This window comes from Hyperoodon ampullatus (genome assembly GCF_949752795.1).
Source record: "Hyperoodon ampullatus genome assembly, chromosome: 9".
NCBI classification, from domain to species: Eukaryota; Metazoa; Chordata; class Mammalia; order Artiodactyla; family Ziphiidae; genus Hyperoodon; species Hyperoodon ampullatus.
In genome coordinates this window covers 1,715,371-1,730,833 of record NC_136922.1, presented here as the reverse complement: position 1 = coordinate 1,730,833, position 15,463 = coordinate 1,715,371, and the positions used below count along the sequence as shown (strand labels likewise).

Below are 15,463 nucleotides of genomic sequence, written 5' to 3'. Positions count from 1 at the left end.
GGGACACGGCCCGGATATCTTTAAAGTTCCCTGTCAGTGCTTATTTTTAAAACGCACGTGAAATTTGCATGCTACCTTTAATGTAGAACTATTGTTTGCTATGTGTAAGTTAAATGAACGTTCAGATGCACCAGCTTTCTCCTGACTTGCCTAGCGCTGGGGTGGAACCTTGCATCCCCAGTGGCACGTGCAGTCTTGTTAGCTTGTTAGCTTGTTGTGGCTTGTTAGCTGCAAGTGGAGCCGTAGGATAGCTTCCAGGATACACGCTGGGACCCGGCGAGCCCTCGTGTCCAGGCCGCGCATCTCGCCTTCTCAATCCGGGTTCCAGCAGCACTACACTTCTGCCTTCTTGCACAAACTGGTCCTTTTGCAAATGCTATTTATTTCCTTCTATTTGCTGGGATGTCCTCCTCCCAGTGTCTCATGAAAGCTAAGTGTTCAATATGTATTTTGCTCAATGAATAAATGACCATTTTCATTTTTTTAGCCTATCAGGATCCCACAAAAGGAGACTGCCTCTTGGGACAATGGCTTTAGCACCAAATCCAAAACCATAACAGCACCTTTTCACAGGATAAGCAAGGAGCTGATAATCTACGGTCTGCCCCTTAACCAGGCTATTTCCTCACAGGAAAGATTCTCATAAAGAAACTTAGTAACTGGAGGCTGTCGATGACAAATAAGGGATTTTTAAGGCAGTGAGAATACTCTTCATGATACTATAATGGTGGATACACGTCATCATACATATGTCCAGACCCAGAGGACGTACAACACCGAGACTGAACCCTGAGGTAAGCCATGGGCTTTGGGTGACGATGACGTGTCAGTGGAGGTTCATCAATTAGAACAGAGGTACCACTGTGGCGGGGGATGTGGATAACGGGGCAGGTTGGGTGTATATAGGGGCAGGGGGTATATGGGAAATATTGCAGCTTTCCTCTCAATTTTGCTGTGAACTTAAAACTGCCCTGAAGAATAAAGTCTTTTAAAAAACAGTATCCTTTAAGTGAAACTGTAAATCAAGTTAAACCAAGCCTATTATCTGGAGAAAGGTCCTCTTCTGGCGGCATCGCCGGCATCAAAACTGCCCTTTCCAGCTTCACCCCCGTCACACACTGGTGCTGGAGAAGAGCCAGCTGCCTTCAGGCCCTGGAGCCACGAGCTCACAGGGAGCAGGGTTCAGGCCACAGGGCCTTGCTGAAGCTGCGAGCCAACCACACACCTGCTTCCTCTGTGGGGAGCGTGGCCAGCACCTTGACGGGCAGGTGACGGAGGACAGTCCAGGTTGGGCTCGCTCACCCCTCCCCTCCCCTTCATCTCAGAACAGGTGAACTCTCTCCAGAAGGGATTCGGAGGACGATACCTGTGCCATGGGAGTCTGTGCTGTTTTACAAGGCCGGGAACCTGCAAATCCATGCACGGCTGTAAACCTGGCTATCATAATGGGGTCTGACAGCCCACAGAGGCAGAATTGCAGGACTGAACATTGAGAGAGATTTCCTCTATCCTGTGAAGGAAATGCTTGCCTTCTCCTGCCCTGGGCCCCTTGGGCTTGCATGCCAACTGGACATGAGTTAATTTACCACATCAGAATGACACGGACCCAAATCTCGATTGCTTGACGCCATTTATGAAGCTCCCTTTTGGCAAAGGGCATTTTCTCTTCAAAGACCTTCTCTTTACTTGTCCCCCAGTTAGAGTGATGGGACCAGCGGTCTCCTTGCAGTGGCCCTGAGCCGTGCTGGTAGCACCCTTCCTAAAAGGGCACCAGAGCATCTTCCTTAAGAAAGTTCCAGAACACCCGTTCCCATGTCTCATCTAAGAACATACTGAGACTTTTACTTATGTTTCTGAATCCAAAGGAAACTTTTAAAAAAGAGAGACAGAAAAATCACTGTCACATGCAGAATGGAATCATCAGACTCCAAGTACTGATGTGTTTTCCTTGTGAGAATCTTTCATGTTTGGAAAGGTAGTTAAGGTGCTGACTGTAAATTATAAACGACTTGCTTATCCTGCGAAAAGGTGGACATGTTCTCTGATAAAATGGAAGAGAGAAACCACACTGATAAAGGATTAGTAGATCTGGTTTCAGCAAGGGTCAGGAATGTGACTTCGGCCCACTCTTGTATAATTAAAGAGTAGGACACATAAAACCAATTCCCAAAGCAAGAAGCTGCAGCGTCAGCAGGTTACAGGCTGCTAAGGAAGCCCACAGGCTGCTGCAGGAAACCCTTGGGGAAGGGATGAGTATTTACTACTTAGAAAAGAGAAGAGTATTTTCATACTTAATCTCTACAGCGGAACCTGTTCTCACAGCCGCATTGCAAAATGGCACAGTGATCATTTCTACTTTGAAAGAAAAAGAAAACTAAAGATAAAATTGGAAGAATGTGTTCAGTTTGAAAACATTTTTCAAAATAATATTTTTCATTTACAAGTGGGCATTCTATCTCTCCTCATGCACTTGTAAGATCGGACCTGTGTATTATTTAAGACATGACCCATGAGTCCATTTTCTTAAAAGATGCATAACTAGACAAAGAAGTCATGGTTTCACAGGTGTATACTTAGCCACAAACTCAAGTTGTACACATGAAATATGGACAGTTTTTATACGTTAATCACACTTCACTAAAGTGTTTTTTTATAAATGTAACTAGAAATTGGGCCAAAAATATAAGAATGGTGGGTCAACTGTAATACAGCCACTAATAAAATTACACTCGTCTATTAAAGTAGTTTGTAAACCTATGATAATATGGCCTGCTTCTCAAGTTAAAGTTAAGTGGGAAAAGCGTATTTAGAACAAAGATCCCTCTGTAAAACAAGAAACACAGACACTTTAGAAACCTGAATATCTCTTGCGTGAACCCTGCCCACAGGAGCTACTGCCTTCTGTGGGTGCTAGGCCACAGGGATCAAGGTAAGTCCTAACTTTGGGCTTCAGTGCCTTCTGCTGGTGGGGTGGTGGCCACGAGGAGGAGCCCCACAGAGAAGCACACCTTGGTGCACCCTGCTGGTAACACTCTGGAAAGCTGCTTGGCACCCCCTTTTAGAGTTGAAGATGTTGTATCCTAGGTACATATCAATGCCTGGAGAAACATTCCTTAACTTTTTGCACACATAGCCCATAAAATAATTTTAAAAACCTATGTACCCCTTGGCCAATAAATTGTCACCTGGAATTTTCCTTATAAAATTTAATAGTTGTGGGCTTCCCTGGTGGCGCAGTGGTTGAGAGGTCCGCCTGCCGATGCAGGGGACGCGGGTTCGTGCCCCGGTCCGGGAGGATCCCACGTGCCGCGGAGCGGCTGGGCCCATGAGCCATGGCCGCTGAGCCTGCGCGTCCAGAGCCTGTGCTCCGCAACGGGAGAGGCCACAGCAGTGAGAGGCCCGTGTACCGCAAAAAAAAAAAAAAAATTTAATAGTTGCAAAGGATGTAACATCAGGTAGCATCAGAATACTAAGATTTTAACATAAAACTGTTGTATCACTATTTTCAATGTACCCACAAGAATAAAAACACCCAGAGTGATGTGATTTCCACCATTATCCATTTTTAAAATACTCGAGCAAATGGTTTTTTAAGATTTAAATATTTCATATCATTTCTTACCTTCCTTGGCTTCCTAGAAATACGACTCCCGTTCACTGCTGCCTCAGAATTAAACAAAACTATTTTTATGCTTGAATGTTTTTATAATTGATCACTCTATCATATTCTGCACAATAAAATGTCTAAACATGTAAACGGAATTGTTTCCTGTGATTTTGTTAAAATGTTTTATTATGGATTGAGTTAATAACAGTGGGGCAGAATTGCTCAAACTGTATAATTACGATCTATTTTGATAAATATCAAACATCAAGTTAGAAATTCTATCAGTAATAACACCCTTCATACTCTTAGTGGAGTATTACCAATGCTTCCGTCCTGCCTCTTACGGCTGGGGAGGGACGGGAAGAAGAACCAGCATGTGAGCTCGGCCACAGGTACCTTCGCAGGCAGATCAGCTCCAAATGAGGGTGCGGGTGGGAATCGAGGGTCTGGAAAGTGATTCCCGTCAGTGTCAACTCCACGGGTCGGATTTTATTCCTTAATCTTTTTTTTTTTTTTTTTTTTTTTGCGGTACGCGGGCCTCTCACTGTTGTGGCCTCTCCCGTTGCGGAGCACAGGCTCCGGACACGCAGGCTCAGCGGCCATGGCTCACGGGCCCAGCCGCTCCGTGGCATGTGGGATCTTCCCGGACCGGGGCATGAACCCGCGTCCCCTGCATCGGCAGGCGGACTCTCAACCACTGCGCCACCAGGGAAGCCCTATTCCTTAATCTAAACCTGCATTGTTTCCATCTGGAAGATTGATAACTGACAGTACTCATACTTCTGAGAGTCAGTCCATAAGTGGACCCGAGGATGGTCACTCGCGGGGCTGCCCCCCGGCTGTGCAACTTCAGGGCCAAGGATGCCGGCCCCACCTGTGCTGGTGGTCACCTACCTGGAGGTGCTTATGGGCCTGAGAGCCCCGTTCCTTCTAAGCCCACCTCTAACAGGAGTGAGCTGCAGTCCTAAGGATGAGGGTACGCGTGGTGGCCCAGCTGGCATGCAGCCGGGCCGCCTGTGACACTGCGGGTTGTCACTGGGCCCAGATTTACACGCCGAGGCCCTGGTCCAGCCCGACGCGGGAGGATGCGCCCACTCCTCGGGTCTCGGTGGATTTGCAAACTGGCCGGCAGAGCCCTCCTCGCCGCGCCCAGGCCCTTACCTCCCGTTGACCACACTCTTCTTCTCCAGCCCGCTAGGCAGCACCACGGTCATGGCCACCACCCTGCCGTCCAGCGTCTCCTTCCTGCTGAGCAGGTTCTGCGGGGGGCTGGGGGACGCATCGCGGGGAGGACTCTGGCCTCTGTGCACGTTGGGGGTGGTGGGCCTCCCGGGAGGGGGCGGAGCACGAGCCTTCATCTTCCTCCTTGAAAGGCGAGAACAGGAAGGGCTGAATGAGGTGGCAGCTTCCAACCCAAAGTTAGCAAATCACTTGTCAATGGCCAGCAGCTCCTAAGGACCTTTCCTCCTAATTGTGCAGCCTTATAAGTGCTTAAGGCCTTCCGAGTTGCACAAACTTTAAAAAATCAATATATTACAACAAGGACCTACTGTATAGCACTGGGAACTATATTCAGTATCTTGTAATAACCTAAAGTGGAAAAGAATCTGAAAAAGAATATATATATATTTATATATGTATATATATACACATATACGTGTATGTGTGTGTATAACTGAATCACTTTGCTGTACACCTGAAACATTGTAAATCAACTCTATTTCAATTAAAAAAATCAATATATTAGCACTCTTCAACATAGAGAAAATGGACAACTAAGAAAAGTAGAGGATGCATCATTTTTTAAATTGAAGTGGAGTTGATTTACAATGTTGTGTTAATTTCTGCTGTACAGCAAAGTGACTCAGTGATATGTATACATACATTCCTTTTTTATATTCTTTCCATGATGGTTTGTCACAGGATATTGAATAGCGTTCCCTGTGCCCTACAGTAGGACCTTGTTGTTGATCCGTTCTATATATAAATGCTTACGTCTGCTCACCCCAAACTCCCACTCCATCCCTCCCCCACACCCTCCCCCTCGGCAACCGCCCGTCTATGGTCTATGGGGGACGCATTTTTGAAAGTAAGTGTTCCTGGAAAGAAACAGCCTAAAATGTGTTCCCCTCCTGGGAGTGGGCTGGGGCAGCAGAGTGTGCTTGGACCAGTCCTTTCTGAACCCTGGACTGGGTTACAAATCCCAGCTAACTAAGGGGTCTGCATTGCTCTGGCTGAAACCGCTGGATCCACAACCAGCTGAGGATCTGGAGTCCATGGGTCCACGGTATTGAGGATGTGATAGGACTACATCAGGAGGTACTAAATTAGCCAGAAAATCCACCAGACCAACACCCGCAGACCCGGGCGCCGTGGGCGGAGGTGGCAGTTTACTGGCAGGGGCTACGAGTGACGGCATTTTAACAGGTCACCTGCTCCCCCTCTGTTTTCACCTTATTTCTGACTGTGCTTTGAATTCTCAATTCACCTTGTAGACTTCTAAACACCTGTCAATAAATCACCCACTCTGACAAACATTTTTAGAAATTCTTGTCTGCTCCCACATTACTCAGGGGAGGCAACTGACCTTACTTTGTGTAGGTGTTTTATTTTACATTTAGGTACATAGGTGTTTTGTGTACAAGTACATATATGTATATGTATGTGCATGTGCATGTGTATGTTTATGTGTATGTATATACATGCACACATTTATTTATATGTTCGTTACTTATATATAAGAATCTTATTTTACAGAGGCCCTGGGCATTATATAACAAGAACTGGCATTTACTCAGCATCAGGACCTATGCTAATAATACGCTTAGGAAGCTCACTTCATTGAAAGTATTTTGCAGTTGAGAACACTGAGTGTCAGTAAGATCCTAGCTCCCCCGAAGCCGCCCGGAGCAGGGATGCAGAGCAGGTGTGTCTGGCTCCCAGGGCCTTGCCCCTCCCCACCTCGCTGTGCTCCCGCCTGCCCTCTTCCAGAGCAAGGAGCCGCAGAGAGGCCACGTGAGCCCTCAACGTTTAACTTCTCCTGCAGAGCAATGTGCTGGGGCACTCTGGCCCAAAGCATCAGACATCAGAATTCCATTTCTAGGAATTTATGCTAAAGAAACAATCCCACAGGAATGCACTGTGGGAGATGCAAAGATACTCAGTACAACGCAATTTATAATGGCAAACGTAGGTAAGATATTCTAACCACAGGTCAAAAAGAGAGAATTTCAATAAATGATGGTACTAAAGCAATGCTATACCAGTACTGGTTAAATATATTTTTTAAAAGCAATTTTTATTTTATATTTGACTATAGTTGATTTACAATGCTGTATTGGTTTCAGGTATACAGCAAAGTGTTTCAGTTATACACACATATATATATATATATATATATATATATATATATATATATATATTCTTTTTCAAATTCTTTTCCCATTTAGGTTATTAAGAAGAATCAATATTGTCAAAATGATTATACTACCCAAGGCAACCTACAGATTCAATGCAATCCCTATCAAATTACCAATGGCATTTTTCACAGAACTAGAACAAATAATTTTAAAATAATAATTTTAAAATGGAGACACAAAAGACCCTAAATAGCCAAAGCAACCTTGAGAAAGAAAAACAGAGCTGGAGGAATCAGGTTCTCTGACCTCAGACTATACTACAAAGCTCAGTAATCAAAATAGTATGGTACTGGCACAAAAAACAGAAATATAGACCAATGGAACAGGATAGAAAGCCCAGAAATAAACCCACACACCTATGGTCAATTAATCTACAACAAAGGAGGCAAGACTATACAATGGAGAAAAGACAGTCTCTTCAATAAATGGTGCTGGAAAAACTGGACAACTACATGTAAAAGAATAATATTTTAAATGTATATAAGTTGCTGTTCCAAAATGCTCAATACAGACATTTTAAGAAAACAAACTTTGAAATATTATTTGTTTTGAGAAATACCGTTTATAAGAGAAGTATGCATTATAGCAATAGATCACAAAACAGTCTAGAAAGACAAGGCAAAGAATTAGTAACAATGATCTCTGGGTGATGGGTACCATGACATTTGTTTTGCTATTTTCACTTCTATGCATTTCCTAATTTCTTCTATAATATCACCTCTCTATGCTTTAGTAGTAAAAGGAAAGAGGCCATTTAAAGTGGGGAAAAACAGCAAATAGGGTTCAGAGGAGGCCTCAAACCATCACTGTTCACTTCACTGGCCAACACAAGACTTAGGAATGACACCTGGGTTTCATCCTCTACCCTGATAAGTAGATATAAATTAGTTCTCTTTTTTTCTTGTTAAAAACCTTATACCTACATCATATGACATGTTCATATGCTTTATTCTTATTCATTACATATTTTTTCCTTTAAACTTATAGAAATAAAGATGAAGTAGGAAACATATATTGCACTGGTCTAAGGACTGTGTAGTATTAATTCATTTATTCCTCACAATAACACTGTGACGAGGTACTGCCATTCCTGTTTTATAGATAAAGAGTCTGGGCACACCTTTCTCAGATTACAGACAATTTGTTTCCAGAGCCTGAAGTTTTAACCAGTGCATCCTTCAACCTCTATTAGGAAGACCAGATATCGGCCCATTATACAGATGGAAAAGTCAAGGCAGAGAGAGTAGTCATGTGTTCCTTCATTAATCAACCATAGGTCTCAGCTAGAAGCCCAGTCTCTGAGCAGTCCACCTGCCATTAGCATTACCTCCCAGAAGTACTTTCAGGAAAAAATCATTTTTAGGAAATAAATATACTTTCCAGGTAAACTACATTTTTATTTCTGGGTCCCAATAAAGCTGGCTTTACAATGGAATATTACTCAGCCACAAAACAGAATGAAATAATGCCATTTGCAGCAACATGGATGAACCTAGAAACTATCATACTAAGTGAAGTAAGTCAGACACAGAAAGACAAATATATGATATCACTTCTATGTGGAATCTAAAATATTATGCAAATGAACTTATCTACGAAACAGAAACAGACTGACAGACAGAGAACAGACTTGTGGTTACCAAAGGGGAGGGGGAGGGGGAGGGATGCAGTGGGAGGTTGGGATGAACATATAGACACTAATATATATACAGAGATAAACAACACGGGTTTACCGTACAGCACAGGGAACTATACTCAGTGCTCTGCAATAACCTAAATGAGAAAAGAATCTGAAAAAGAACAGATATATGTATATATATAACTGAATCAGTTTGCTGCGCACCTGAAACTAACACAAGATTGTAAATCAACTATACCCCAATAAAAAAAGAAACAAAGCTGGCTTGAAGGCTTGAACTCCTTCAGAACACGCTGAATAGAAAAGGAGGCATTTGTTCATTCAGCCAGCACTGTGATGGGGTCCAAAGAGGAAGAAGAAATGTCTACCACTCCAGATTTTTCCAAATAAATGCTGTCCCCGCCACCCAGAGGCAGCTTTGGGACGCTGTTTCCATCCCCACCTCCTCCCCGACGCCTGCTGCTGAACCCCCAGCCCTCCTCACTAACGTCTGCACAAATGCAGTCTCTTCCTACACCCCAGCCTCCTGCCACCCAATCCTACCGTGACCCCCTCATTCCACAAACACGCACTGAGCGCCACCATGCATGCCCTTCATCTTCTCACGCTTTGCTCTGCGCATAACATCCCCGGCCGCACAGAGACCAAGATGCTCCCTGCAGCCACACAGAAACCAAGATGCTCCCTGCTGGCTGCATGGATGCCCAGGGAGGCTTCTGTGGGTCCAGTGCTGTGTCATGTGCACATGTGTGAGTGTACATGTGTGCATGTGTAAGTTGGCCAACATTGAAAAAACTAGAATGTTTCACAAGAACACAATGAATTTCTAGCTTTTTTTGAAAAAAGTAAAAATCAAAGATCTGATTGGGCTCTGAACACCTTCACAGCAAAACCCAGCTGTGTGTGGCCATCTGGACCCGTAGACTCCGGGCCACCACACACCTGGCCCCTGTGCAGCTGTCACAACATCCAAACCACAGCAGTGCTTGAAAATCAGGGCTCTCCACGGACCCTCAGTCCTGGCCCCTCTTGGATCTCCCCCACTTGGCTGGTAACAGGACACTGGTCCCTGATCCTGGAAGCACGGAAGTACCCCCTTGCCTTTGCCTCACCATCTGCCTTGGAGGTTTTGATCCCTTGAAGACACAGCTCGAAACCATGTCTCCTGAGAATCCCCCAGGTGCTTCTGGCCTCCAGACACACGGCTGAGCTCAGGGGTCTCTACCTGCATGCAGAAGCACCTGGGAAGCTTAAAAAGTGTTTACCTGCCAGCACGAACCAATCAAGTCTGAGTCTCTGAGAGCTGGTTTATGTTAACGACCACATCTCTTTAGAACAGAGGCTCCTGCCTTAACATGGAAATGGCATATGGTTTTAGCTGTGATTTTGTATCATTTGATAAAAGCAACTGATAGAAAAATATACAGTTAATATATATGTTCATAACTTCATGAATCTGTTTTTATTTCACAGAATAACATTTGCAGATTTTCAGAAGTGCACATGGAAAATTTCACACCGAAAGTGATGCCTGGGGTGCGGATGGATTTGTGGACCTGAAACCAAGCAGGGCCCTGTGGGGCTCCTGGGCACAGAAGCCTTGTTTTTAGGGGACAGACTCCAGCCTCCAAGCCCTTCCCTGAGTTCCAAAGGGCAGGTTCAAACAGCTGCTAATCAGGGAAGGGAGGGGATGCAGAGACAAGGGAGGAGCAGCCAAGAAACCATAGGGAGAGTGGGAGGGAGGCTCAAGAGGGAGGGGATATGGGGACATATGTATACATCCAGCTGATTCACTTTTGTTACACAGCAGCAATTAACACAACAGTGTAAAGCAATTATACTCCTAGAGAGATGTTATAAAAAATAAAGAAAGAAATAATAGTGCAGCCTTAGGGCGGGGTCCTGGGTCCCCCTCAAGGGATACACAGAACAATATCTTTAAGCTCCTTATAGAACTAAAACCCCCAACAAATGGAAGATATTAGCATTCTTCATTCCAGAGAAGATCTCATCAAGAGACCACCTGAGACCAGATTAAAGTAACCAGAGAAGCCCATTAGGAAGAGCCGGCCTGAGGCCAGGTTAAAGGAATGCAGGCCCCGCACACACCCTGATCTTGATCAGCAACCCCCGCCCTTGAACCGTCACTATGAAACGCCTCACCAAATGCCCTCGGGTTGGGACACACAGTTCTGAGGGGTTCCAGCCTGCTGTGTCCCCCTGTGCCTAGCAAAGCAATACATCTATTCTTTTCTACTTCACCCAGAACTCTGTCTCTAAGACTTGATTCGGCACCAGTCCATAGAGGCTGAGTTTTCAGCATCAGGCCCGCTTCAGAAGCTTTGTGTGTGTCCGCGAAAGTACAGACCCCAGGCTGGGACGGCTGCTTGTTGCCAGCCTAAGATCCTGGACGCAGAGGTCCCACCCCCACTGTGATTACGCTCTTTATGAGGCAAAAGAGAACCTCATTTCTTCCACTATGATTTAATATCCCCAGAAGGCAGCAGATGCTGTACTAAGGCTGTCTGTACGCTCAATATTTAGCACACTGCTCTTCATATTTGTAGGTTCTTAAAAATATTCATTGATATGGATGTTGGCAACAGTGAAATTATATCAGGTTCAGCCTACAAGGAACTCAGCAGACTTAAAAAATCTTGAGACAACAATGAAATTGAAGAACCCTGCATGGACCGCAGTGGTGGGGTGTCCACCTATAGAGGAGGCTGTGAGCAGCCCTGAGGATGTGCAGACTTTGGAGATGAGGGAGGGAAAAACGTGTATGGGGGGCGAGGAAAAAGTACTGTCATGCACATCATAGAAGGAGATGTCAAACAGCACCGATGGGCTGACTATACTGCCAGATGGTGTACCAGAGTGCTGTGGGTTTTCCAAATATGCTTTGTCTCTTCCTCAACCGTAAAAAAAGAATGAAATAATGCCATTTGCAGCTACATGGATGGATCTAAAGATGATCATACTAAGTGAAGTAAGTCAGACAGAGAAAGACAAACCTCTTATCACTTACATATGGAATCTAAAAAGAAAAAAGATACAAATGAATTTATTTCCAAAACAGAAAGAGACTCACAGACATAGAAAACAAACTTATGGGTACCAATGAAGAAAGGGAGAGATGGATAAATTAGGAGTTTGGGATTAACACACACACACTGCTATATATAAACTAGATAACCAACAAGGACCTACTGTAGAACACAGAGAACTAAACTTAATATTTTGTAATAACCTATCTATAAGGGAAAAGAATCTGAGAAAGAATACATACATGTGTTTGTGTGTATATGTATATATATGAAACCAAATCACTATACTGTACACCCGAAACTAACATGATATTGTATACCAACTATATGTCAACAGCAAAAAATAAACAAACAAACAAATAAATAAATAAATACTTTGTCTCATCTGACCCTCATAGTCTAAAGGATAAGATCTCCAGCTCTCATATTACAGTTGGGGGAACTGTGCGCAGGTGGGTTCTAAATAAACAGGTATCCCACGGATACTTGGGGAGTGCCTAAATTACTTTTTTCAAGGTCACCAAGAAAGAGGTCGAGACCAGAGGATGGTTTTGTGTCTGTTTTGTCTGGAGGAAGGGCCCAGCTGCTGCGGGAAGAAGTTCCCAGGTGGGACGCCGCTGAGGACCCGGATGACCCTGTAGCCAGCGGGGTCCCTGAGGCCTTGGGAGGGGAAGTCAGGAGTTAGGTGAGGGAGGCGGCGTCGGGGGAAACAGTTGGAGAAGCAAGGCTGGAGAGGCAGCAGGTACAGCCCCAGGTCCACAGCACGAGGGCTGAAGTGGAGGACAGGTGGGGTGGAGAGAGGATGCCCGGACACAGACGCCGTGAGGGAGAGGATGGGCTGGGGGCATGGGGAGGACACTGCATGTCACCCAGACTCCTGCACGAGGCTCCACAAAGCCCCACAGAGGATGCATCCTGGGGGACGGCCAGCAATCGCCTTTCCATGGATGGAGTTCGAGATGACAGTGACACTCCCAGTGTAAGTGGAGTGCGTACAGGCAGAGGGAAAGGAGCGACTGAAGACATCTCTCAGGACGCTCTGGGGTCCTCGCTCTCAGACCAGGCACCTCTGTGGTCCCAGCCACTGAAAAGCCCTGGAAGCGGTGTTAGTACGTGCAGTCTGCAGGGTGACGGGTCTGTAGATGTAGGATGGGGCTCCCAGGAGGGACAAGGCCACCGAGAACTCAGCTGTGGCCTGAACCTGGGTGCCTCCTGATCTCAGGTGGGCAGGCCAATCCCCATCCTCCGTTTCCACTCAGTCCAGTGTGACTGGCCCTCACACCTGTACAGAGGCTGACTTGGCTCCGAGGCCACACCTGGCCATAGCAGAAAAGAGCATCTCTTAGGTGGTCCTGTGTGTCCACCTGTATAGTTATCTCAGGGGAGTTTCCTTCCTGGACCTCAGTTTCCAGGTCGGTGAAACTGGGGGCTTCCAGTTCTAATAGACTAAATCACAGAAAAATATACCCCCAAACTACCACCATTATATTACATTAAATTAAGCTGTAGTCAGGACTGGGATGGCCACTATCAAAAAAATCAGAAAATAACAAATGATGACGAAGACATGGAGAAATGAGCACCCTCGCGCACTGCTGGTGGGAATGTGAATTGGTGCAGCCACTACGGAAAGCAGTATGGAGGGTCCTCAAAAAATTAAAAATAGGGCTTCCCTGGTGGCGCAGTGGTTAAGAGTCCGCCTGCCGATGCAGGGGACACGGGTTCGTGCCCCGGTCCGGGAAGATCCCATGTGCCGTGGAGCGGCTGGGCCCGTGAGCCATGGCTGCTGAGCCTGCGCGTCCGGAGACTGTGCTCCGCAATGGGAGAGGCCACAGCAGTGAGAGGCCCGCGTACCGCAAAAAAAAAAAAAAAAAAAAAATTAAAAATAGAACTACCACATGACCCAGCAATTCCACGCCTGGGTATATAACCCAAAGAATTGAAAGTAAAGACTCAAAAAGATACTTGTACACCCATGTTCAGAGCAGCATTATTCACAATAGCCAAAAGGTGGAAACAACCGGAGTCTATCAACAGATGAAAGGATAAACAAACTATGGCCCAATACACGCTGTGGAATATTATTCAGCCTTAGAAAGGAAGCAAATTCGGACACCTGCGATAAGATGGATGCACCTCGAGGCCCTTAAGCCAAGTGAACAAGCCAGTCACAGAAGGACCCCTATTGCCTGACTCCACTTACAGGAGTTCCGGAGGGCAGCCAAGTTCATACGGGGACAGGAACTGGAAGGGTGGTTACCAGCGGCTGGGGGAAGGGGGAGACGGGTAGCTTTGTTGGATGGGTTTAACAGAGCTTTTGTTTAACAGAGTTCCGGTTCGCTGAATGGTTCCAGATGAAAAAAAGCTCTGGAGATGGCGGCACAACAATGTGACCGTGCTTGACATCACCGAACTGGATGCTTAAACATGGCTCAAAAATGGTAAATTTTACGTCATGTGATTTTATCACAATTTCGTCATTGCCTCCTAATAAAATTAAGTTTTCATCCTAATAAAATTAGATTTCATCCTAATAAAATCGTTTCATCCTAGTAATGGGATCCGCTGGCACTGTGAGTCTTTACTGCCAGGGCTCGCTCCTTCTTTGGGGCCCCTCAGCCTCTGTCCCACCACCCACGAGAAGCTTCTCTGGCTGGGGGACAAGGCGGAAGATGCAGGACCTGACGGGGGTGGAGGCTCATGGGCCCCTTAGAGGAAAGGGAAGGAAGGGGTGAGGCTGCATCCGCCCAGGGGAGGGAGCCCTGAAGGGAGCGGGGCCTGAGGGCAGCGAGACACCTCCGCTGCCCCCCATCCTCCCCCACCCCAGGAGCATCACAACACCCCAGGCTGTGTTCAAGGGTGTAACCGTGGGCCAGCTCAAGAGCAGAAGCTGCCCAGGTGCACGGACCCCCCCAGGCCCCCCCGCTTATGAGCAGCATCTCCACACAACATGGTCGCGGCACCACTGGCCTCCTCTGCCCGGGAGGGACCACTTCGGACACCTTCACTCGGTCCAGGGAAGCCGAGGTGCTGACCTTGGAAGGTCTGTGCGGGTGTTGGGCGTTTGGGGTCACCTGAGTCTGGAAGCACGTGGCCGTCAAAGGGCCAGGTTCCTGCCCCAGTCTGAGGACCCACCGGGCAGGGACCCAGGGCCTGGCCCCTCCTGGGCATACCCTGGGAGGCTCTTCAGGGCATGAGCTGCTGAGCAAGCCCCTCACCTGCCCTCTGGTCCCTGCAGGAAACCAGCTGGGAGTGCCCGGGCAGGGAAGGACTTAGCAGATGAAAACAATAAAAATAAAAACATTCCTGGCATCTCAAAGGTAATCCGTGTTAAAACCCTCACGTAAAAACATTTCTGGCATTTCAAACATCATCAGTCAGAGCTCCAAACGGTTTTATCTTAAAACCATCACAAAGTTATGACCCAAATGTCAGGGCCATGTCTGCTAGTTCCCACATCAGCGGGGGCGCTGTCAGACGGCTTTCTCGCCCAGAGCCCTTCAGAGTGAATCAGGAGGCGGAGATGCTGCCCCAACGAAAGGCAGCCGATGCAAGACGGTGTGGGCTGTGCGTCTGACACCGTCCGGGCTCAGTGAGTGCGAATCCCAGGGCCGAGTCCAGGCAGCTGAGTGAAAACCTACCTCCAGGCCATGGCTGGCACCCAGCCAGGCTGGAGGGGCCCCGGCAGGCAGGGCTGCAGCCTGAGAAGAGAACGTCCACACGGCTCACTACTTCCCTGAGCAGAGTCCAA

The 15,463-nt window shown here is 46.6% G+C and overlaps 1 protein-coding gene across 2 annotated transcripts in view; it reads right to left on the bottom strand.

Annotated features, from left to right (window-relative positions):
- The window catches only part of COBL (cordon-bleu WH2 repeat protein), a gene marked incomplete at both ends in the record, with an annotated part of 262,009 nt that overhangs the window by 169,833 nt on the left and 76,713 nt on the right, over positions 1–15,463 (bottom strand). For both annotated transcript variants that reach the window (XM_079710932.1, XM_079710933.1), the window contains one exon: positions 4,769–4,972. In XM_079710932.1, the coding sequence (XP_079567058.1) occupies positions 4,769–4,972 (204 nt within the window). The remainder of the gene's footprint in view (positions 1–4,768; positions 4,973–15,463) is intronic.